Below are 25,867 nucleotides of genomic sequence, written 5' to 3'. Positions count from 1 at the left end.
AAACATTGTCTCATTTTTACTATGTACCAGCAGTTATGGTTGAAATGACAATAAAAAGTGACTTGACTTGACTTGACTTGTACATGATGAATTGAAACCAATGCAACACTATATGCAGAGGAGCACTGTACTGCAGTTCGTTATGGTTCACTACCATTCTCTATTGTGTATTCATCCAATACGTTATTAGGTGAGCCCCAAACATCCTTCCTCTTGACGTTCATTGATGAACAATCTGCCAATGTATCAGTCACCTTGCATTCTTAAACCCAACAGTCATTTCAAGATATAGTTTTCTGACTGTTAACAGAAGATCTGAAAATGAAGTAGCCAGCATTTTTTAAAATGTTATCTTTTTTTTTCCCCACTTACATTTAATTCAGAAAATAAATCAAGAGACTTCTTATGCTTGTGGAAGTGATATTTTCCTTGGGCAAGTTTTAAGTATCCAGTCACCACTCCCTCAAGACAATCTTACATACACTAATGAAGAAGGCTGCTTTTGTGGCTAATTTACAGCTCACTTCCTGTTGTCTAGTGACTGCCTTTCTAAAAATGGAACCATGATAGCACTTACAATTAATTGAGAAATCGTGGGTGATAATCTAAAGCCTAACTAATCAGAAGAATATGAATAAGCATTATTTGACAGGTTGCATTACATTTCTAAGGGCACATATACTTGGTAAAGCAAGTGCAAAATCTGAATGACATGAAATAAACACAATGAATGCAAGACGAGAGTTACACTGCTGGATACTAATGTTCAAGCACTTAAACGTGCTGGCCTGCAGAAATATTAACTTATTTGTAGCAGAGGTGTTAAGTAGCAGTGGGAGTCATTTCAGACCAACAAGTTAAATGATTAAGCAACATACATCAAAGTTGCTGGTGAATGCAGCAGGCCAAGCAGCATCTATAGGAAGAGGCGCAGTCGACGTTTCAGGCCGAGACCCTTCGTCAGGACTAACTGAAGGAAGAGTGAGTAAGGGATTTGAAAGCTGGAGGGGGAGGGGGAGATGCAAAATGATAGGAGAAGACAGGAGGGGGAGGGATAGAGCCGAGAGCTGGACAGGTGATAGGCAAAAGGGGATACGAGAGGATCATGGGACAGGAGATCCGGGAAGAAAGACAAGGGGGGGGGTGACCCAGAGGATGGGCAAGAGGTATATTCAGAGGGACAGAGGGAGAAAAAGGAGAGTGAGAGAAAGAATGTGTGCATAAAAATGAGTAACAGATGGGGTACGAGGGGGAGGTGGGGCCTTAGTGGAAGTTAGAGAAGTCGATGTTCATGCCATCAGGTTGGAGGCTACCCAGACGGAATATAAGGTGTTGTTCCTCCAACCTGAGTGTGGCTTCATCTTTACAGTAGAGGAGGCCGTGGATAGACATGTCAGAATGGGAATGGGATGTGGAATTAAAATGTGTGGCCACTGGGAGATCCTGCTTTCTCTGGCGGACAGAGCGTAGATGTTCAGCAAAGCGGTCTCCCAGTCTGCGTCGGGTCTCACCAATATATAAAAGGCCACATCGGGAGCACCGGACGCAGTATATCACCCCAGTCGACTCACAGGTGAAGTGATGCCTCACCTGGAAGGACTGTTTGAATGGTGGTAAGGGAGGAAGTGTAAGGGCATGTGTAGCACTTGTTCCGCTTACACGGATAAGTGCCAGGAGGGAGATCAGTGGGGAGGGATGGGGGGGACGAATGGACAAGGGAGTTGTGTAGGGAGCGATCCCTGCGGAATGCAGAGAGAGGGGGGGAGGGAAAGATGTGCTTAGCGGTGGGATCCCGTTGGAGGTGGCGGAAGTTACGGAGAATAATATGTTGGACCCGGAGGCTGGTGGGGTGGTAGGTGAGGACCAGGGAAACCCTATTCCTAGTGGGGTGGTGGGAGGATGGAGTGAGAGCAGATGTACGTGAAATGGGGGAGATTGGTTTAAGAGCAAAGTTGATAGTGGAGGAAGGGAAGCCCCTTTCTTTAAAAAATGAAGACATCTCCCTCATCCTAGAATGAAAAGCCTCATCCTGAGAGCAGATGCGGCTCTTCCTATCTTCCTATAGATGCTGCTTGGCCTGCTGCGTTCACCAGCAACTTTGATGTATGTTGCTTGAATTTCCAGCATCTGCAGAATTCCTGTTGTTTGAAGTTAAATGATTATATATTATTAGTGCAACAACTTCGCATCAGCACCTTTGTGTTTTGGTAAGGAGATTAACTAAAGCCAAGGTTGTTGAATAAGTTTGGGGGTCTCTGGATGATCTCAGTGCAGATTAATATCTGAAGATTTTAAGTGTTTACACACCCAGTCACATCTCATATGACCAGAGCATGGATTATATGTTTTGCGAACTTCATTAAACAAATCAATATCACGCAACCAGTCCATGTACACTGCTGGGCTGCAGTTAACTTTGAAATGCCGTACCAAGAGCTCACATCTGCAGATGTTGGTGCCAAGGATATAATGATTACTTTAATCCAGGGACCTCAAGCGTCTGTTACCTTACTGCAAAATTAAAGAATATTTCCAATGACAGAGAGTAAGATGACTTGTTACAATAGCATAGTGCTGTAAATATATGTTTTGGGATGGGATAATGGTTTACCAGGGAAAAACACGGTGAAAAAATATATACTGGCCCAACTTAATTGTGATATTAACTCTGTAGCACTCATTGTGACAAATCATGAACCGTGTTGTCAGACAGAGACCATGCTTGAGCATTCCTGGGGTAACTTGGTTTTCACAGTGCAGTGCCAGACTGGGACTTCCATGAGTGAAGCAAATAAAATATCATCAACCCTTGGCCCACAATGGCCTTACTGCAACACCCAGCCCTACACATTGCACACAGCAGCTTCTGCTTGATTCTATAATTGCCTGTGTCTAGAACCCGACTTCGATCCTGCCAAACTGAGATCCCGTACCATCACACACAAATTCTCTTTGTCAATCGCGCAATAGTTCCCTCCACCATCCAGTCTTTGCCAACGTCCTGACCACTTTCCTAACCATCCAAGTATTGCCATAAGACCACTAGCCATAGGAGCTGAATTAGGCCATCTGGTCCATCCAGTCTGCTCCGCCATTCATTCATGGCTGATCCTTTTTTCCTATCTCCTCTTCAACACCAGTTCCTGGCTTTCTCCTCATAACTTTTGATGCCACGTCCAATCCAGGACCTTAAATCTCTACCTTAAATACGCCCAACGACCTGGCCTCCACAGCTGCATGTGGCAACAAATTTCACGAATTCACCACCCTTTGGCTAAAGAAATTTCTCTGCATCTCTGTTTTGAAAGGACACCCCTCTATCCTGAGGCTGTGCCCTCTTGTCCTAGACTCTTTCACCACGGGAAACATCCTTTCCATATCTACTTTGTCTAGGCCCTTCAACATTTGAAAGGTTTCAATGAGATCCCCCCTCATCTTTCTGAATTCCAGTGAGTACAGACCCAGAGCCGTCAAACGTTCCTCGTATGATAACCCTTTCATTCCTGGAATCATCTTTGTGAACCTCCTCTGAACCCTCTCCAATGCCAGCATATCTTTTCCAAGATGGGAAGCCCAAAACTGTTCACAATATTCAATGTGAGGGCTCACCAGTGCCTTAAAGCCTCAGCATTACATCCTTGCTCTTGTATTCTAGTTCTCTTGAAATGAATGCTAACATTGCATTTGCCTTCCTCACCACCGGCTCAACCTGAAAGTTAACCTTCAGAGTGTTCTGCACAAGAACTCCCAAGTTCCTCTGCATCTCAGATTGCATCAAACTATTGTGTGTAGTTCTGAAGTTCTGGTCACCTACCTACAAGAAAGATATCAATAAAATTGAAAGAGCGCAGAGAAAATTTACCGGAATGTTTCCATGACTTGAGGACCTGAGCTATGGGGAAAGGTTGAATATGTTAGGAGTTTATTCCCTGGCATGTAAAAGAACAAGGGGAGTTTTGATAGAGGTATACCAAACTATGAAGGGCATAGATAGGGTAAATGCAAGCAGGCTTTTTCCATTGTGGTTGGGTGAGACTAGACTAGAGGCCATGGTTAACGATGAAAGGTGAACTGTTCAAGGGGAACATGGTGGCGAACTTCTTCACTCAGAGGGTGGTGAGATTGGGGAATGAGGTGCCAGCCAGAGGAAATGCTGGATTTAGGTTCAATTTCAATGTTTAAGAGAAATTTGGATAGGTACATGTATTGGAAGCATATGGGGGCTATGGTTCAGGTGCAGGTTGATGGGAGAAGGCAGATTAATAGTTTGGCACAGACTAGATGGGCCAAATGGCCTGTTTCTATGACTCTATAACTCTATAACTACCTGCAGCCTTTCTATAAGCTCACCGTCCTCCTGGCAAAGACCAGCTTTCCACTGACAACACACTGTCCATCTCTCCAACATAAATACAAGAGATTCTGCTGATGCTAGAAATCCATTGTAACACACACAGAGCTCAGCAATTCAGGCAGCATCTATGGAAATGAATAAAAAGTCAGCCTGTTGGCCCAAGACCCTTCTTCAGGACTGGAAAGTAAGGGGGAAATTTTCAGAATATAAAGTTGGGGAGAGGGGAAGGAGGACTAGCTAGAAGGTGATGGCTGAAGCCAGGTGGGTGGGAAAGGTAAAGGGCTGGAGAAGAAAGAATCTGATGTGAGGAGAGTGGACCACAGGAGACAGGAAAGAAGGAGGGGCACCAGAGAGAGGTGATAGACAGGTAAGAAGAAGAGGGAAGAGGCCAGAGTGGGGAATACAAGAAGAGGGAAGGGAAGGGAAAGAAATTACTGGAAGGAGAAATCGATGTTCATGCCATCAGGTAGGAGGCTACCTAGGGACAATGTGAGGATTTACATCTCCACCCTGAGAGTGGACTCATCGTAGCAAAAGAGGAGGCCACGGATCAACATGTTGGAATGGGAATGGGGATAGGAATTAAAACGATTGGGCACCGGGAAACTCTGCTTTTGGTGAATGGAGCAAAGGTGCTTGATAAAACGGTCCCCCAACTTGCATTGGGTCTCACCAGTGTGGAGGTGGCCACATCAAGAGTACTGGATACAGCAAATGACCATAACAGATTCGCAAGTGAAGTGTTGCCTCATCTAGAAGGACTGAGGGAGGAGGTGAATTGGCAGGTGTAAAAATTCTACTGCATGCAGGGATAAGTGCCAGGAGAGACATTATCTCTCTTCTCTCCATATTCATTTCTCCACCTTCCACACATAGTCTGACTCTCCAATGTCCACACATAACCCTCCCCCACCATCCACACACAATCCATCTCTCCACCAGCCACAGTCTATCTCTCCACCCTCCACACACAGACCATCTCTCCACCGTCTACATGCAATCTGTCTCACCACCATCCAAACACAGTCCATCTCTCCATAATTCACACACAGCCTATCTCTCTCCTCCATCCACACACAGTCTTTCTCTCGCTCTCCTCTTTCCACATGTGGTCCACCTCTCCACTGTCCACAAACAGAGTCCATCTCTTCCAACATCTTTGCCATGTTGACTTTACTCATTCCCTAACTACATAGCAAATAGTTATTTTTAATCACGAATCCCACCACGATCCCTCCACGTCCCCTCTCTACAAACCCCAACCTTTCTCATCTAGTACCCACTCTCTTCCTTTAATGAAACAGTACCATCCTTTCCTGAACCTCCTGCCTCACCTTGAAAATCCTAGGAGAGACAAATTTGTCCATGGATCAAATGTGATAAATAGTAGCATCCATGCAAAGGTTCATAGTTTACATGAATTTACTTCTCAGTCATCATCACAAAAACATTTATCTGGTCATTTTCTGACTGTTTTTGGTAGCAGCCTATTATGTAGCTCAATTTGTTCCCTGCAATTCCTCAAGAGAAATAAATTATCTGTAAAGCTGCGAGATATCCGGATTGGTGAGAAGTGTTGAACAAATCACAATGAAAGTTGTGACAAAGTTCCAATATATGCTAGGAAAGTATTAAAGATTTAAAAAAACCAAAGCACCATATGTTATACTGAATTCTTGGAAAGATAAATCTGTATTCCTTCAGTGCCACAGAAATAATAAATAACTGACACTAAACAAAGTTTGTACTCACAGGATAGGGCTGAACAACTGTCAGGATGATTGATTCCTTGCAGCTCCTGTTGAGGAAAAGAAATGGGATTTTAGATTATCTTTATTTTTCACAATACATGTAACTTTCCAACCCATATCTAGAGGTAACTAATAGTTACTTCTTTTCTGTGATTCGTAAGGAGGCCATCAGTTTGATAACAGCTCGCCCGCAGCAGCACAGTCCATTCCCCCTTTCTTTATTTCTCTAATGCCCCACAACTTGGTAACTGGTTTATTATTGCCACATGTACCAAGGTGCAGTGCAAAACTTTGTTTTGCACTCCTTCCAGACAAATTATTTCATCTGATCAGTAGATTGAGGTAGTACAAGTGAAAAGCAATAACAGAATATCGAGTTGGACTTACAGAAAAAGTGCAGTGCAGGCAGGCAATAAGATACAAAGTCCTTGATGAGGTAAATTGTGAGATTAAGCATCCATTTTCTCAAGAGCTTTATTCAATGGTCTTATAACAACAGGACAGAGGCTGTCCTTGAGCTTGATTGCATATGTTTATAGGCGTCCTGAATTTTCTCACATTCCCATTAACTCTCCTTAGATACATTTGACACTTACCCACACTAAGGAATGATTTACAGTCACTAAATAACCTACAAGCACAACTATGGGATGTGGTCAGAAACCTGAGCATCTGGAGGAAATTCATGTGCTCACTGTAAGAACGGGTAACCACTGCGCAGGCGGCATCCAAGCGCAAGATCAAACGCAGGTCCCTGGAGCTGTGTGACAGCTGCACCTTTCTGCTGCCTGACCAATCGAAGCTCTATTATACCCATCTCTAAACATAATGAACAACTGGCTCTGACCTCTGTATGATAGAGGCAGTTGTGTTTTTTTGTTATATAAAGCTTTCAACAAAGGTACTTCAGTCAAACTTTTAAGAAAACCACAGTGTTTCTAAGAGTGACATCTATAATTGACAGTGCAGTCAGTTCTTGTGGCAACAGAAGATGCTGTTCCTTGATGGACGTGTTTTTGTTTGTGTCAACACTAATCCATTTCATTTTGACGCTTTGTAATTTTGATACATGCTGTTTGCCAAATGGCACTGGTAAATAAGCCATTGAAGCTTATTATTTACAAAGTGCTGATATATAGAAATGACTGATATCGTCACAATAATGGAAGAGCTTATTTAAAAGGGAAAGCTAGTAAAACAGTGGTTTTTCTTGGCAAAAGTCACAGATGTTGTCTCCTAGCAACAGTTCTGTTCAGGGATCTGAAGGGGAATATTATCTGCCAGAACGAAAGAGTATACCAAGAGTGTGCCTTTGACCTATATTCGAGTAGATATACATCCTTCCCTTTCTCCTACCTCCCTCAAATGTGTAGCAACCCTCCCTACCACCTTTACATGTATTATCTGCAGCTTTTGCTCCACCCCTTTCCCATACCTTTTTACACTAACTATCTCCCTTTTTTTTTCACTTCGATGAAGAGTCCCACCTGAACCATTGTCAGTTCATTTACATCCACAGATGCTACCTGACCTGCTGAGTTCCTCCCATGTCAAGGAGTACTTCATAATAACATACACCTTTCTCTAAAATTAGAGTCTGTTGAATGGAAGGATGGAAGTATTGAAGGTAACATTGAAAAACGTAGGATAGATAAGTAAACACAAGAGATGCTGGAAATCCAGAACAACACTCACAAATTGCTGGAGGAACTCAGCAGGTCAGGCAGCATCTTATGGAAATGAATAAACAGTCGACATTTTGGGCCAAGAGCGTTCAGCCAGATAGATAAGTCCCTGGGGCGGGATGAGATATATCCCAGGTTACTACAGAAAATGAGGAGGAGATTGCTCTGCCTTTGCCGATAACCTTTGCATCCTCACTGACCACAGGAATAGTATCTGATTGCTGGAGGGTGGCAAATGCTATTCCTTTGTCCAAGAAAGGGAATAGGGATAACCTTGGGAATTATAGACCAGTGAGTCTCACTGGTGGGCAAATTGTTAAAGAAGATTCTTAGAGGCAGGATTTAAGAGCATTTGGAGAAACGTAGTCTGAGTAAGAATAGTTATCATAGCTTTGTGAAAGGCAGGTCATACCTCACAACCCTGATTGAAATATTTGAGGATTTTAGTAAGGTGTTTGATAAGGCTCTCCATGTAGGCTCACTCAGAAATTCAAGAAGCATGGGAACTAGAGAAATTTGGCTTTATGGATTCAGAATATGTTTGCTCATAGAAGGCAGAGGGTGATTGTAGATGGTGTGTATCTCACCTGGAGGTCAGTGGCTATGCTGTTTCGCAGGGGCCTGTTCTGCAAACCCTGCTCTTTGTGAATTTTATAAATGACTTGGATAAGGAAGTGGAAGGATGGATTAGTAAGCTTGCAGATGACACAAAGGTTGGTGTTATGGATAGTTTGGAAGGCTGTTGTAGAGGGGACATGGACAGGATGCAGAACTGGGCTGAGAAGTGGCAGGTGGAGTTCAACTCAGAAAAGTGTGAAGTGATTCACTTTGAAAGGTTGAATTTGAAGGCAAAATACAGGGTTAATGGCAAGGTGGAGGAATGGAGGGATCTTGAGTTCCACATCCATAGGTCCCTCGAAGTTGCCACACAATTTTAATGGGATGCTAAGAAGGCGTATGGTGATGTTGGCTTTCCTTAGTCCAGGGCTTGATTGAGTTCAAGAGCAATGAGGTAATGTTGCAGCTCTATAAAACCCTGGTTAGATCACAATTGGAATATTGTGTTCACTCCTGGATGCATCATTACAGGAAGGAATTGGAAGCTTTAGAGAGGGTGCAGAGGAGATTTATCAGGATGCATCCTGGATTAGAAAGCATGTCTGATGAGGATAGGTTGAATGAGCTAGGGCTTTCCTCTTTGGAGTGAAGGAGGATGAGAGATGACATGATAGTGATGTACAGGATGATAAAAGGCAGAGACAGTGTAGATAGCCAAAAACTTTTTCCCAGGACAGAAACGTCTGATATGAAGGGGCATAATTTTAAGATGACTGGAGGAAAGTTGAGGGAGGGGATGTCAGAGATAAGTTTTTTTTTTAACACAGACAGTGGTGCCAGGGGTGGTGGTAGAGGCAGATGTATTAGAGACATTTAAGAAACTCGTAGAGAGGCACATGGATGATAGAAAAATGGAGGGCTACATAGGAGGTAAAGGTTAGAATGATCTTAGGGTAGGTTAACCTGTTGACACAACATCATTAGCCAAAGTGTCTGTACTGTGCTGTAATGTTCTACGTTTTATGTTCTAAGTAATAAAAGGATAGGTATAGAGGAGACAGGATTTTGGGGGTTGTAGGAAGAGGGTTGTTAAATTGTGGAGGGGTGTAATTTGTACTGACAGGGAATCCCAGAAATGTGAGAAATAGGAACATGCTGTTGAATTTACTGACACGTCAATGGTTCGATGTTGCTATTTACCTATTACATGTATGCTCATTTAGAGGAAGGAGTCTGATTAAGGACAGAATGTCCAGACTAACTTGCTTTCTCTCTTTCTCAATTCTGACTAAGTGTTTGGACTTGAAGTGTTAAGTGTTGCTCTTTCCTGAGATGCTGCTTGATCTGCTGAGTTTCCAGCATTTTCATTTATGATTTGCAGTGTCTACAGACTTCCTGATTCTCAGAAATATAAAATGGTCACTAACAAATCTAATGGTGATTTCAGGAGACGTGCCTTTGCTACAAGGTGGAATTGAGTGACTATAGTAACTGGCTCTGATGCAGTTCAGGAGAGCTTTGATAAGTACAGGAAGGATAAGGACCAGGGTGCAATCATACGAGGAAGACACTCACAGGGTAGACTTTGGTTTAGATTGTTTTGACAAGATTCCTGCAGTTTCTTGTGGTTCATTTCTGTGCCATACTTTCTATGTTTATTTTTCAGCATTTAAAGGACCCAGATTTAGGTTCAGAAAAATTTGGTTAGATTACAGGAACACAGTTCTTGCTGTAGAAAAACAAATAAGTGTATTGGAGAAGAGCTTAGAAATCAACATCTGGCCACTTAACAAAGGCATAGTCATATTTTTGCCAAAACACAACAACAGATTGATATCTGAAAGGTGAAAATTTGTAATAAATTCTTTCAAACTGAAGAGTGAAAATACATACCCATAATATGCTTTGTCATAATTTATTCTGTTGAGAGTGAATGACTATCTGTCTAAAATACATCAATTATACAAATAAAGAAGTCTGCCTGTCCCTTTCAAGTAGTGTGACAACCTACATTAGTCTAGAAAGTTGCTAAGAATATTGACAAGATTAGATAAATGTTCAACATTATCTGTAACTTCCAAACATTAACAAGTGATGTGCTTGTAATATAAACCAAAATTTTTAGGTCCTTGCTCTGAAAGTAATTTGTGTACCATGCAAACCATTTATTCCTAATCATTTCAATTATTTAGCCAATGCACACTTTTAGAGAATACACTCTGGCTTGTTAAAGGAAAGGTTAGTTTTTTATTCCTCTTTAATTCGTGGTTTTATTGTATGATGACAGTAGAACAAAATATAAGTGCTCAATCATAAATACAAGTCATGTTCAATATGTATTTCTTTTTGAAAGTGTTATGTAAAATATCACAATTAGAAAGGTTACTTGAACAAAAGGCTTCTGAAAGCAACATATATTCACTTTATTGAACTTGAATCTAACCTGTGGGGTACATTTTGACAAAATCACAAATTGAGGGTATAAAACTCGTAAGAGTTGTTTGCTCTTTACACTGTAAACAGGACCAGTGACTAATGGAAGATAGAATCTAAAACTGTACAGTATAGGAACTGATCCTTCAGCTCAGGATGTTGTGCTGGACTATTGAAAGCAATGCCACCTAATCCCTTCTGCCTGCAGATGGTCCATATCACTCCATTTTCAGCATATTCATGTGCTTGCCCTAGAGCCTTTAAAATGCCTCCATCATATCTGCTCCACCAGCAGTCCTGGCAGGATAGACCTTTGAATTTTTCACGTCTCACCTTAGATACATGTCCTCCAGTCTGAAGGGCATTTCAGGCTGATGATATGTGTCTGCAAAAGGGACACTAAACGATCTTCTATAACTACACAGCTCGTTTGCTGAGCTCAACAGCAACAGATCAATATTGTGACTGGCCAACACCAGTTAAAGCAAGTCTGTTCCTCTTAAAGGGGAGATGTATTTTGTGGCTGGAACAGATGCCGGCTCCCCCTCAGGAAGCTGACATTGAAACAAAGAGCCCGGATGAGTTGTCGGGGAGATTTGCTAGGGTAGAAATTGCTGGCCAGTCACAGGCCATCAGACTGGGTAGTAATACAGAATGCCACAGAACAGAAACAGGCCATTCGGCCCATTAAGTCTGTACCAACTATTTACTACCCATTTACTCTAATCCTTCATTCATCTCATTTTACATTCTGCCTTTATTCCCGTCACCTCCCTCCAGATTATATTCTTCAGGTACACACTGGGGTCATTTCACTGCGGGCAATCAACCTTTCAACCTGCACATCTGGAGATGTGGAGGAGACTAGAGCATCTGGGAGAACATGCAAACTCCACACTAGCAGCACCTGAGGTGAGGTTTGAACCTGCTCTCTGACACTATGAGGCAGTAGTTCTACTAACTAAGTGATTCTTCACCTTCTAAGCCTTCCAGCGAGGTTGCATGACTATGCAAACCGATGTCAAAGCACAAGCACCAGGTCCCTAAGGCTATGCCGTGAGAACGTCACGCCCTCACGATGGTTGGAATTGGTGAATTCATCTTTAAGCGGCAGAATCTACCCCAAGGTGCCTCTAATCTCAGCAACTGTTCTGTACCCAGCACTCACTTCAAAATGGTCATAATCAGTCTAACATGCAGACTGTTCTTCTTCAAAATAATTCACGTAGCTGGAACTCTCACAACCATGCTATACATTGCCAACATTTGATTGCTTCATCTACATATTCGATAATATTCACCAGCAGACTTTTCTCTCTCTTGCATGAGAAGGTGGTGCACAGCATGAACCAGATGAAGAGGGGCACACGAACCTGTGCACCCTAACCCAGTGGAGGAGACGCCGGTGCCCACTACTGGAATGACCACTGCTGAAGTCTTGGTTATTGGAGACACGGACACGCATTTCATTTACTCATTCCACTTGCCCTTCATTTCACCAAGCTCTTCTGCCTTGCAAGCTGCAAACGTTATAAGTGTGTATTTTTCCTACCCTTCACCCCCCCATGATCTTTGTAGCTTTTTAAATTTCAGACAATCAAGAAGAACAACACCATTCTGAAAAGGGCAGTGTGAACTCTTTGGAGAGAGACCCTTTGAGAAAATGAAGAATGCATCTCTGCCAAAAGTAGCATCCATTTTCTTATTTCAGAGACAAGTGGATATTTTATATATTTCACATTCTTTCTCTTTAGTTTTTTTATATAATTCTTACCATAGGGTACCATGTCCTATTGCTCACAAAAGTTAAAATAACAACTTGATAAAAAATTTACTGACGACAAGGGAACCTAGTTCCTAACTCCAACTTGAGCACACTAGATATATGACAAACAGGTGGGCAGCACGGGTTATGCTCTGAAAGGCTCTTCATTTCCTAACTCTTCAGTTTCAAGACAAATAAATAGAAAATGAGAATAATCTGAGCAAATTTAATGCTATCCATTCAGCAGAATTGCAAACTTATACAGTTTTCAATCATGAAAATTGAAAATAAGTCATCACTTTTTTTTTAAAGATTCCTATTCATGTTTAGTTAAATAAAAAACAAAAATGCGTCCATAAGTAATCCAGGAAGAAAATCATATCTGTGAATAAAGACTCACTTAGTTCCTACTCAATTCATATTTAAGTAATAATTTTTCCAATAATTCTCGATGAGGAGGCAGCTTAAACAACCCTTAACACTGTTGATGAGCAGAGAATCAGAATCAGGTTTATTATCACTGGCATATGACGTGAAATTTGTTAACTCAGCAGCAGCAGTTCAATGCAATACAATACATAATCTAGCAGAGAGAGAGAGAGAGAAAAAAAATAATAAATAAAATAAAACATAATAAATAAACAAGAAAATCAATTAAGAAATGTGCAAAAACAGAAATACAGTATATTAAAAAAAAGTGAGGTAGTGTTCAAAGCTTCAATGTCCATTTAGGAATCAGATGGCAGAGGGGAAGGAGCTGTTCCTGAATTCAGACTTCTGTATCTTGGGGATTCAAGTATCTAGCTTCCTGAAAGTGGCTATACAGGCTGATAGGGTGGTTAAGAATCTTGCCTTTATAGTCAAGGCATTGAGTTCAAAAGTCGGGAAGTTATGTTGCAGCTCTATAAAATTCTAATTAAGCCGCATCTGGAGTATTGCATACAGTTCTAGTCAGTCCTCTATAGGAAGGAGGTCAAGACTTTGGAGACGGTGCAGAAGAGGTTTATGAGGATGTTGCCCGGATTAGAGAGCATGTGCTATAACAAGGGGTTGGATAAACTTATACAATTATGAGAGGCATAGATAGAGTACACAGATAATATCTTTTTCTAAGAATTGAAATGTCTAATACTAGAGGGCATGCATTTAAGGTGAGAGGGGGTAATTTCAAAGGAGAAGTGGGAGGTAAGTTCTGTGGGTGCCTGGAACGTGCTGTCTTGTGTTGTGGTAGAGGCAGAAACATTAGATGAGATGTTTAGATAGATACATTAATGTGAGAAAATGTAAGGACATGGACATTGTGCAGGCTGAAGAGTCTAGTTTATTTAGCCATTTGATTATTAATTTAATGGGTACAGTATGACATTATGGGCCAAATAGCCTGTTCCTTTGCAGTGCTGTCCTATGTTCTATAAAGTTCATAACGGCCTGGGATAGGTGTGGAGAGTGACAATTGTTTGGCAGATGTGGGATGGTTGCAGTGCTCGGGATATGTGGGGTAGGGAGATGATCAGGATTTTGCTCCTTGGTGCAAATGGTGAGCTATCATCCTACACTGGCATTTTGCTTAGCTTGAGCTCTTTGATGCCAAAAACTTTCTGTCTATGAGCAAGGTATCCTTTAATGTTAAAAGACATGCCATAGCCTTGTTCTCTTCTGTGTCAATAATCATATCTTGATAGAGAAGATGCTCCAATTTTACCTCAATAATATGAACAAACAAAAATGCTGAGTTAAGACATAGCACATTCCTTGCCTCAGTTAAAGTCTTTCTAGAATATTCTCACTAAAATTGAAAGTGTCACAGCCATTTGGCTCCAGAATAGTTGCAATGTTCTTTAGAAAATGATCATTCTCTTAGTAAGTTTAACAGTTAAAACAAAGGCTTTTTTTATACCTTAGCAAAGAAATCTGGACATCATGTTGCAACCCATTTTTCTATTGTAACATGTGGAAACTATTAGGGCCATATTTTGATGAAAATCAGGCATAAGATTCTTGATTAGGTTTGTGCACTAATGCTGTCACTGTAATATCCAAAGTAATGAAATAGCTATGATACATTATGTGCTTACTTTTGAACTTGTAGAAAATCTCAGTGGCAAGATACCTTTTGAAGTTGGAAATACCAGATTTTCCAGGCTTTGTCTTGTGAGTTCTCTGAAGATCTAGGATGGATGAGCTACAAAACTATTGGAAACATTCCAACACTTGTGACATTAGAAAACCAATAGGTTTTCGCAAATAAAATAAAGTGAGGTGTTTTATGTGTAATGAAACCCATAACATATTTTATTGAACTCCAAAACCAAAGCACAAAATCGCGCTAAAATTCTCCATGTAATAACATCATCACATCAGACCAGCCTCTTGAAGAGAGCCCCCAGTATTCACTGTGAGCCTGTCTGGAACTCGGACAAGCTACCTGGCTCGGGTCCTGTGTTCCATGGATGGAGGAACAGCAGGTGCCTCTGGCTTGTCCAGAGGCGCATTGACAGGGTCATGTAGCACCAGGGGCATAGCAGTGGAATACTCCAAATCTTGGTGCGCTGGTGATCTACCGAAATACGTTCAGATTTAGCCCTCTCATCTATGATGAACGTCTTTTCTCCCTGTTCCAAAACATCCAGAACAGGCCATCGTAAAGGGACCTAAGGGAAAGCTGGCGTGCATCATGGCGGGTGAAAACAAATGAGGTGGAATGTAGGTTAACAGGACCCCAGGGGTGCTATATGGGAGGTAGGAATAGGTGAAAAGGAATTGAATTTACTGAAGAGGGTGGAACACTGTTGAGAGGCCGACTAGGTGGCCATGGCATCAGGAATGAAATCACCTGGTACTCGTAATGGCTGCCCATGTACCAGCTCTGCCACAGATGACTTCAGGTCTCCTTTGAAGCTGGACCCACGGAGATGATCAAGCCAACCCTCATTGGTCACGGAAGCCCTCAGAACAGCCTTTAAGGAGTGGTGAAAATGCTCACATAGGCCAGTGGACTGCCGGTGAAGTGCATGGTGTGATGTAGTCGAATGCTGAGGTTCTGGACCCTCGCATCCCAGAGGTCTGAAATAAACTGGGGACCGCAGTCAGAGCAAATATCAATTGGGGTGCCAAACCAAGCAACCCAGGTGCTGAAGAACACATGAGCTATATCTGCAGCCATCGTCAATGCTAGAGGGACGACCTCTGGCCACCTGGTGGTACAGTCCTTCATGATAAAGAGCTGCATGGAACTATGGAAGGCGAGAAGACCAACAAGGTCCATATTGATATGGTCAAACCGTCGTTCAGGGACCTCAAAAAGTGCCAATGGTGCCTGAACATGACGGTCAAATTTTGCCCAGTGGTACTCTGCACAAACTTCAATCCAATTGCGCACATCCCTTTTGAGGCAGTGCCACACAAACTGTAGGGTTACCAATTTCCATGAATTCTTCCAGCCCGGCTGTGAGAAGCCACGTATGGAGTCCAAAACAGTCCATCTCCAGCTTGTGAGCATGATGGGGCGAGGGTGACCGATTGAGACATCGGACAGGAGAAAACTCCAGCTTCCCCAAACTTAATGTCAGCCAATAGCAGGCCCATGACTGCTGTTCCATAAGGCTGGACCTCTGGGTCAGTAACGTAGTTGGCTGCCATGCCGGCATAGTCATCCCCTATGTTTACGGCCTCCATGGCTGGCTGCAATCAGCCACAGCATTATTTTCCCTGTGATATGTTATATATCCATTGTGAACTTGAATATGCAGGCCAGGTGACATTGCTGCCTGTAGACCAGGGGCCTAATATTTTGGCCATCGCATGCATGAGTGGATTAAGGTCAATGAATGCTGTGAAATGGTGACACTGTAGAAAAAAACAAAAGTGGAAGACAGCCAAATAGAGGCTGAGAAACTCACAGTCAGACGTGCTGTACTGCCTTTCAGGGGGGACGGAGCCGCCGGTTGAAGAGGGCGAGGGGCTGCCACACACCTCCGATCAACTGGACGTGCACAGCACCCATGGCATAGTCTGAGCTGTCAGTAGCAATGGCTATAGGAGTGCAGGGGAGAGGGTGTGCTGGTATGGTTGCGTTAGAAAGAGCTCGTTTGGTCATGTCTGCTGACCAGTCAAGCACTTGACTCGGGGCATTGTCTTTAAGCACACTGTACAAGGGAAACGAAGTTCAGCAGCTCACTGAATGAGGCGGTGATAGAAATTCACCGTGCCTAAAAACTCCTGTAGTATTGTTGCACTGTGGGGTGGTGGGGAATCCATAATAATGGATACTTTTGATGCGAGGGGTTTCACACCTTCTGTAGAGATGTGGTGGCCGAGAAAGTCAACGGTTGACAACCCACACCGGCATTTAGCAGGGTTAATAATCAACCCGTGTTGGCTTAAGCACTCAAAGTGTGCAGAGAGGAGAAACATGTTCAATTTGGATGCATTGGCGACAAGTGTGTCATCCAGGTAAACCAAAAGAAAATCTAAGCCTTTTAATATAGAGTTCATCAGCCATTGGAAAGCCTGAGCCGCAATTTTCAGCCTTAGAAACAGTATGTGCAGAAGCTCACAAAGGCCAAACAGGGTTATCACAGTCATTTGGGAATGTCCTCTGAGCACTCGGGCACCTGATAGTAGCCCCCAACAAGATCAACTTTGGAAAAATTAACTTTTCAGCTAAACGTGCTGGAAAGGTTTGGATGCACGGGACCGGGTAACAATCGGGGGGGTGGGGGGGGGCATGTAGCGTCGTTAAGGTGCCGGTAATTACCATGTGGGCGGCAGCCACCATTGGACTTAGGGACCTTATGGAGGGGTGAAACCCAATCAGCATACAATGCCAAGTCTTTCCATGCCAACAAGCAGCCTTCATGGTTGCCAGCTTTTCTGGGTCTAGTCTATATGTGCGGGCGTGGACCAGTGGGCTAGTTGTCGAAACGTGGTGTTTGACCCCAATTTCTGTGACTGTAATCGAGAATGTGGGCTTGGTGAGGTCCAGGAATTCACCCAGCCCAGCAACTGAGTAAACTCACATGCTGAGGTGCATGTTCTTGACAGAGTCTTTGTGGGCAACTTACTTGGGGAGCAGAGTAATGACCCAAAGTCCTTGACATCCACAAGCTGCCTGTTTTTAAGATCGACTAACAGTGCTTGGGCACAAGGGAAATCTGCAGTGAGCAGAGGTCTAGCCACTTTAGCCAGGACAAAGTCCCATGTGTAACGTCACCCACTGAAGCAGAACATCACCCGACGTGCCCCGTAAGTCTGGATCCTGCTACCAAAGGCAGCCTCCAGCGAGGTTTCGTTGCCCTGTGCCTTCTGATCAGTAGCTGGTGCTGGCAGCACACTCAGTTGAACAGCTGTGTCACACAGGAAGTGTCACCCTGAAAGGGTGACTGTAGTGAACAGTAGGCAACCCTGGCAGCTGGAACCCATGGTGTTCACAGACCTCTGATGTCCCAATGCATGGGCACTGCCAAAGCTGCAAGGCAGTCAGCACTTCCTAGTGTTCATACTAAAATGAGAATGGTAAAAATACAGGCCTGGCATCATCTGTTTCACAGCCGTGGGCATCCTTATTTTGGGGGCCTTGCTGACTGGACTTTTAAAGCAGGGAAAAGAGGAGGAATTATTTATCTCTGCCTGGCTAACAGCCATTTTAGCAAGCTCCCTATAGTCCTTTCCGGGTGCATTAGTGAGGGCTCTGCCATCTTGATCAGGCATTTGCTGCATGAAGAGTTCTTTAAAAATAAAACCAGGATGGTGATTTCCCAGCAAATAAAATGAAGTGAGGCGTTTTATGTTGAATGAAACCCATAACACATTTTATTGAACTCCAAAACCTAAACACAAAAGCGTGCTTAAAGTCTTTATGTAATAATGCCATCACGTCAGACCAGCCTCTTAAAATGAAACCCTAACTCAATGTCGGTGGTTGTGAAGTCAGTACATTTCCCTCAGTTATGTCACCGTACAACACAATGCAAGAATTACCTATAAAAGCTGGTGCCATCATTTAAAAGTCAGCGGAGGAGACCGAGGATTAAATCTAATACATGAACACTAACCAAGATAATGTCCTGGTTAATAAGCAGCCCAGAACCCACTGAAAAGTTTAAAAAGTAGTTTTGTCCCATTTTCCTGCATTTCCAAGGGTGTTTAGGAGCAGAAGTCACCCCCTATTTTGACAGGCCTCCTAACCCCAACAGTCGCACTTGAACTGGCATTGATAGCCGATGTTCACAGAGGCTTAGGTAAATCTTTCTGCGCAGGGATTTTTTTTGTGCTGGAGATAAGCCAATTTTAGATTATAAAATCCAAATTGCATTTCCACCGTGAAAGAATTTTAATGTTTATCAAAGTCAACAGAAAATGACTCCACACAAAGTACAGAAGCTGTATAATAATGGTCAATACATTTTTCAAAGCTGGTAACATATACCTCCATTATGTTAGGTTAGCAAACAGTTGATGCTTCGTTAATTTTTAGCTATGGGGACTATTACTGCATGCTGACATGGATAATGTAAGATCTGGCGTGAGTATGGGAGTATAGTGAAGCTCTGTTGCCATCTGTATATGTCCTGAGCAATCCTGTAAATTGCATCGTACTATGTACTGAACAATTGATTGCAAAAAAAATTAAATATCTTTTATCTATTTATTTATATATTCATATTTATTTTATTTAAATATATCTGTTCAGGTATTCTGGTTTTCCAGATTAGTACTGTAAATTCCTCATTATACAATGATAAACTGCCTTAAAGAAATTATTGCTAGTTTTATTGATTATAAAACTAACTTTTAAAAATAACTTCTCTCTTATAAATTCTCAATGCTATTGGTAAAAAAGTCTTAACTCAATTATATGCATTCGTTGTGATTAATATCATGTTTATTGCCTGCCAGTTCTTCGAAATCCTTTACTCTCCAGGTGCTAATAAGATATTGGTCCTGACAGAAGCTATCCATAAGATCAGAGTTTCTGGAATTTCCTTCTTCCATCTGTTCAGTTTCACCTTCCCCTTGCTAATACTCAAACAATCGGTGAGAAAGGTGACCTCTCTTTATCTTCACCTGACTTAATGATTGTCCTTGCATTGATATTTTCAATGTTACAGAACAAGTGATCTCTTAGGTGGAAGTTCTGGCCTAATTCATTATTATCAATATAGTTTTTGGCAAGGTTGTCATATTAGGGATGCCCTTTTGGAAAAGTGGACATTTTGACATCCAAACAGTTTTCTGTCAATTAACCACTCATACCGCGATGCCCATGGCTGCCCTGTTAATTCACAGGTTATTGTCCATGCTTTGACAATAGTGAATAATTCTTTGGAGATTTCGATTAACTCAAAGTTGCCCATGACTTTGCTCTGCTGTTCCTCTTTGTGTCTTTGCCATGTTAATAACTGCCACAATTCATCCCCCAGTCCCTTGTGTTCGGCCTAATACTCAGTTGCTCCATTCTACTGTGTCCTTTGTATTGCACAACTTTATTTCTGATAATCTTACCCATGAGTACTGGTAGAGTAGGGAAGATGAAGGATCTTAGCCTGACGAAGGGTCTTGGCCTAAAATGGGAGCTGTTTATTCCCCTCCAAAGCTTCTGCTGCATTTCTCCAGCATTTTGAGTGTGTTGCCCCAGAATTTGAAAGCTGGCTAATGCAGAAATCAAAAATTCTGTCATAGTGCTATGAACTGCTCTACGTTTTTAATTAGCAAACCTTCTTCTGAATTTTTAGGAAGCTTGACACTTTGCCAATGTAGCCAACATTTTTTGTCCTGGCCACCAATCTGAAAGGTCCCATTTGAGAAATGTTCTTTTTATTTTTATTACCCCTTTCAATTGTTGATCATCTCCACTGCAGGCATCAGAACTTCATTTTGACTTCTCATATAAAACGTAAATTTACAATCCGTGGCCACTTTATTAGGTACACCAGTACACTTGCTCATTGATGCAAATATCTCATCAGCCAATCAACTGGCAGCAGCTTAGTGCATAAAAGCATGCAGACATGGTCAAGAGGTTCAGTTCTTGTTCAGGTAAAATATAGGAATGGGGAAGGAATGTGATCTAAGTGACTGACTGTGGAATAATTGTTGGTGATAGATAGGGTGGTCTGAGTATCTCAGTATCTGCTGATCACCTAGATTTTCATGAACAACGATCACCAGAGTGTCCAGAGAATAGTCAAAAAGCAAAAAACATTCAGTGAGTGGCAGTTCTGTGGGCAAAAATGCCTTGTTAATGGGAGAGAATGGCCAGACTGGTTCAAGCTGACAGGAAGGTGACAGTAACTCAAATAACCACGTGTTACAACAGTGGTGTGCAGAAGAACATCTCTGGATGCACAGCATATTGAACCTTGAAGTGGATGGGCTACAGCAGCAGAAGACCACAAACAGACAGAAATATACTCAGTGGCCACTTGGTTAGGTACTACCTCTTGGCCCCTGAGTGTATATTGCAATTGTATACAAAGATATTCACGCTGGGCTGACAGTATGCAATGTGCTACCCATAAAGGTTGCAAATAGTGTTGTAGAAACCACTGAATATGTGATTTCATTGAAATCAAAAATACTAAAAATAAGAGAACCTTCTATTAAAGGCAGCTGATTCATAACGTCGGTCATATACCCAGCTTAATGAAAAATGTCTCAGCTTTCTCAGATGTGGAATATCTATTTTAAAAGTATCTGAAGATGACTGGCCCTAGAATTGTGCTTGAGTTGGCTATGAATGTATCCAGGATCTATGTCCATCTTGCTAAAGCTAACTACATTGGAAGTATACAGTGACAGGATTCTTGATTAATATCACTCCATTAACGTTCACTAATACTTTGACTTTTACTGTGACAGAATGGAAATGATACTTAATTTTTTATGAAGTTGGACCCTTTCCAGTATCATCAGTCTATTTACACAGAACACTCAAAGCTAGAATAAAATTTGCACAGTAAAGTGTACAGGGCATCGTCGCACAATCAGTTTGGTAAATTCTAATATTTGCTCAACTTGATTCAGATTGACTTAAATACACTACCTGCCTTTGATCTGAGTGGATTCATTACTCCAACATCCTTTCCCGATTTTCATACAGTAGGCCAAATGAATATAACATATAACACATTATGAATTAATTACCTGGTTATAATGACACCGAGATCTGAACTGAGTTGTCTATTTACTTACTGTACATTCATCCAGCTGTTTACACACTATGTCAGGACATCCTAATTCTTTCACCATTGGGATATGAAGCAGCCCACTATTTCAGATGATGGACACCAATTTGATATGCATGATGGTACAGCATTTAGTAATGCTGCCTAGCTTCTCCAGTGTCCCAGGTTTACTGCTGACCTTGGGTGCTGTCAGTGCATCCTCCCTGTGACAATGTGGCTTTCCTTTGTCTGTGCCAATTTCCACTCACAGCTCAAAGAGGTGCTGGTGGGCTAATTGGCTGTAGTGAAGTAAATCAGTGGCCAAAAACTATTATGTTTAGGAACTTCAAAACATTCAGTTCTTTCAAAAGGACCCCAAAAATGCGAGTCGAACTTTGCGGTTACTTTAAATGAGGCACGCACATATTATGCGATAATGTGATGACGTATGCAATTCATGTATTTATGTATATAACTTGTAATTAACTATTTAATCAAACAAGAATGTTTAATCTACTTACAGGACTACTAAAATATTACTTAAATATTAAATATATAAAACTCATCACTGCTTAACTATAAACTCCAACAATATAGAATGCATCTCAACTATGTACACAGTTTATACAGCCATCCATAGCACTGTAATTTTTAAATTGCCCATTCAGGCCTAAATATTTAATCACTATGGAGGATTTCTTACTCTTATGGGAGAATGTCTTTCCTGACAAGGGGGATCACTCTGCGTGGCAGGTGAGACTTGTGACTCCATGGTGATTGTAGGAATTGATTCTGAGACTGCAGGGAGTGATTCTGACAACACTGGACATCTTTCCTCTCCTTCATTTTTCTTCTTCTAGTTTGTGCATCTTGATCTTGAGAAGGTGCATTTAGTTCACCGGAGTATTCTCTTACTAACCCTTCTATTGCTCCCTTTATGATTTGATCCCTCCTCTTGGTTTCCTCATCCATAGCATCATCTGATGAATCCTTAGGTTTTGCATCTCGATTGACTACTTTCTTTTTGTCTTTTCATTCATCTAGCTGGGCTTTAGTCTTTGCACCTACTTTTACAAGCAGCTTTTTCTCTCCCATCTGAAGACCATGCAATAACCTTAACGTATACAGAGTAGATTCTGGTTCTTTATACTCACAAAGGCTGAATGCTTGCAATTTTCCTGAAGCTCCTTGAACTCTCCTCCAGCTTAAAACCAAGCCACGTTGCACAAGTAACAGTCTGATTAACATACCAGAAACTTTCTCAGATATGTTGCCTAGAAAAACTGTTATAGTCGGACCATTGCTTTTGTTACTTTCATCATCCCTCTGAGCAGCATGGTCCTTCCTCTGTCCAATATGCCTTCCAACAAGAAGCACATTCTCCTTGCCACTGGGATGTCTTGTAACTTCAAAAGTTGAACTAATTCAAAGGTCCAAATTGTGAGTTTACCTTTGGGTTATTTAAGCAAGGCACACGTGCATCACGTGGTAGTGCAATGATATATACAATTCATGTATTTATAATATAACTCGTAATTAGTTAAATGAACAAGAACGCTTAATCAACCAATATATACACAAGATTACTCAAGTATTACTTTAATATTAAATACACAACAAAAACCATCAGAAAGGGAAGTCGAAAGAGAGTAAGTTGCAGAGCTAAGGAGAGTAAGAAGATGAGGAACTGGAGTGATAGGATTGCTCCGCAGGTTGATGGCATGGAGCCAATGGGCTGAATGGCCTCCTATTTTATGTGAGCAAAGATTCCAATTTTCCTTTCAGGATATCACTCGGCTCAATGGCACCTTGGAGACTTCAACAACTTATACTGAGGGCACAGCTAAAGAGATCTCAAGTGGATCAGGAGCTTAACAGGTGAGGGATTAACCCCACGTGTTCAAAGGAACCAGCGGCAATTCATTCAAACATGCCGCAAGTTCAGTTGATGGACTTGGTGAAGCACTAATGAGTGTCTATGCCAGGAACAATGCTCAGAGAAGACCAGACACTCCTGAGAAAGCCACTAGGCTTGCACAGATCAGTGATTAATCACTGGTAAACTGAACAGAATTCCTAATGTTCCTTCAACCAAACCTTGCAAATAATGGAATATAAAAAGATTTGCTTGTCTTTTCAGGCTGTCATATCATGACTTGATCTGACTTTCATACGAAGCCTTCCTGTTGTGACTTTCATACGGAATCTTCCATTACCCATTCTCCTTTCATCACCAGGATGGCCTGCTGGTGCTGTTCCCTTGCACTTCCAGGGGCTTCAAACCTCCCCTCTGGTGACTGTGAGATTATCCCCGAGTGTACACCCCAAAGTAGCAAAAGAACTGAAGAGATTGGCATGTGATAGAGAATAGGTTGCAGAGAAATGAAGTGTGGGGGAATGCGGCAGATGGGATTGCAATGTTAGGAACCAACATGAACTCAAGAGTCTGAATGGCCTCTATCTGGGTGTGACAAGTAAGCATAATCACGTAAAAAATTCAATGAATTCAGGAAAACACTGAATAATTTCCTTCTAATCCTTGAACAGTATAAAGCTTTCTTTCTGAATGACAGCCCGAGGATCACTGGTGAATCACATTCACAGGCTTCTTGCGGCTGATTAACGTCATTTTGAAACTCAGTAGAGCTGAGCTTAAAGGAGACTATTCCTTGACAAGATGCTGATGGAATTTTTACAAGCATTGCGGGTACTGTGAAGGAGTGGCAATCCACATGATGTTTAACTAATGGTAGTCAGTGTTGAATGTAGAATCTCGATCCCTGCACTTGGATTATATTCAAGCATAAGCCAACATTGATAGCAGAAAGACAGATGAAATGTAGAGAAGCCACAGGACTCGATAGGTCTTGACGAATCTATGATATAGTAGTGAACCTTCAAATATACCATACCTTCAGAGCTAGAGATTGCAAACCCATCTGAAGGGGATCATTCACTGCACAAACAAGGCACAGAGAAACCAGGATCATTTTCATCACTGCAAAAATCTCGATAGAATGCCCCATACATTTACTTTGACAAGTTTTGTATTCTAGTTAAACTCATCAGAGGAGTAGCCAACAGTATTTTGTTTTTGCTGTCTGAGAACATGAGCAAATGAAATGAAAGTAAGAACAAACCATTCAGCCTCTCCCCACAGTTCTGTCATTCAGTGGTTCAATGGTTCAATTTAATATCAGAGAATGTATACAGTGTACAACCTGAAATGGCAGCATGACTGATCATTTATCTCAACCTAACTTTCCTACATTAACTCCATGCTACTTCAGACCCTCAATATCATAAGATCTATCAGTCTCTATCTGGAATGTATTCAACATTTGAGCCTCAAAAGCCTTCCGATGTGGAGAATTCCAAAGATTCACCACCTTCTGGGTGAAAACTTTCTTCCCATCTCAGTCCTGAATGGGCGACCCATTATTCTGAGATTGTGACTCCTGGTTCCAGATATACCAGCTAGCTAAACATCAACCCCTACCAAGCACCAGGAGGAGTTTGTACACTTTAATGAGATCACCTCCCATTCTTCTAACCTGAAGATTCTGTAGGCTTAGTTTCTCCTTCTCTGACAAGCGCACCTTTTCAATGCACTTGACTGCATGCTAAGCCCGTTCATCCACCGGGAGAACGTGCAAACTCCAGACAGGCAGCACTACAGATCAGAATGGAAGCTGGCTGCTGGAGCCATGAGGCAGCAGTACTAGCTGTTGCACCTCGCTGTCAGGTAAGGAATATCAAGGATCCGATGATATCAAGGCACATTTTGATAAGAAAAATCTACTTTCACCCAGTCACGTTCCCTAGAAGATGACCAGGAATTTACTTCTGGCATAGCTTAACATGGCTGAGCAGGTTTGTGAATAAACAGAATAGTTTCAAAGCAGAATGAATCATGAAAATAATCGTGCATATGAATGAGGTATGACTCTGTTACTTGGAACCTTTATAGAGGCTACTGTAATCAGCACATCCCTCTTCAAGCTATATTTAAGGAACAAAATTATCTGTGGTTATCTATGGTTGATTCCACACAATCAACAACAATATTCAGTTTCTTTTATCTACTACCAGTATCTTTGGTTATTCCTTATCCTCAGGAAGTCTGTGTTGCTTTGATCATCTAGTAATATAACCAG

At 41.8% G+C, this 25,867-nt stretch overlaps 1 protein-coding gene across 3 annotated transcripts in view; it reads right to left on the bottom strand.

Annotated features, from left to right (window-relative positions):
- The window catches only part of frmpd4 (FERM and PDZ domain containing 4), a 739,421-nt gene that overhangs the window by 117,274 nt on the left and 596,280 nt on the right, over nt 1-25,867 (bottom strand). For all 3 annotated transcript variants that reach the window (XM_063051001.1, XM_063051003.1, XM_063051002.1), the window contains exon 5: nt 6,107-6,152. In XM_063051001.1, the coding sequence (XP_062907071.1) occupies nt 6,107-6,152 (46 nt within the window). The remainder of the gene's footprint in view (nt 1-6,106; nt 6,153-25,867) is intronic.

Source organism: Mobula hypostoma, chromosome 6 (genome assembly GCF_963921235.1).
Source record: "Mobula hypostoma chromosome 6, sMobHyp1.1, whole genome shotgun sequence".
NCBI lineage: Eukaryota > Metazoa > Chordata > Chondrichthyes > Myliobatiformes > Myliobatidae > Mobula > Mobula hypostoma.
Note: the sequence above shows the minus strand (reverse complement) of the source record. Positions and strands in the feature narration are given on the sequence as shown.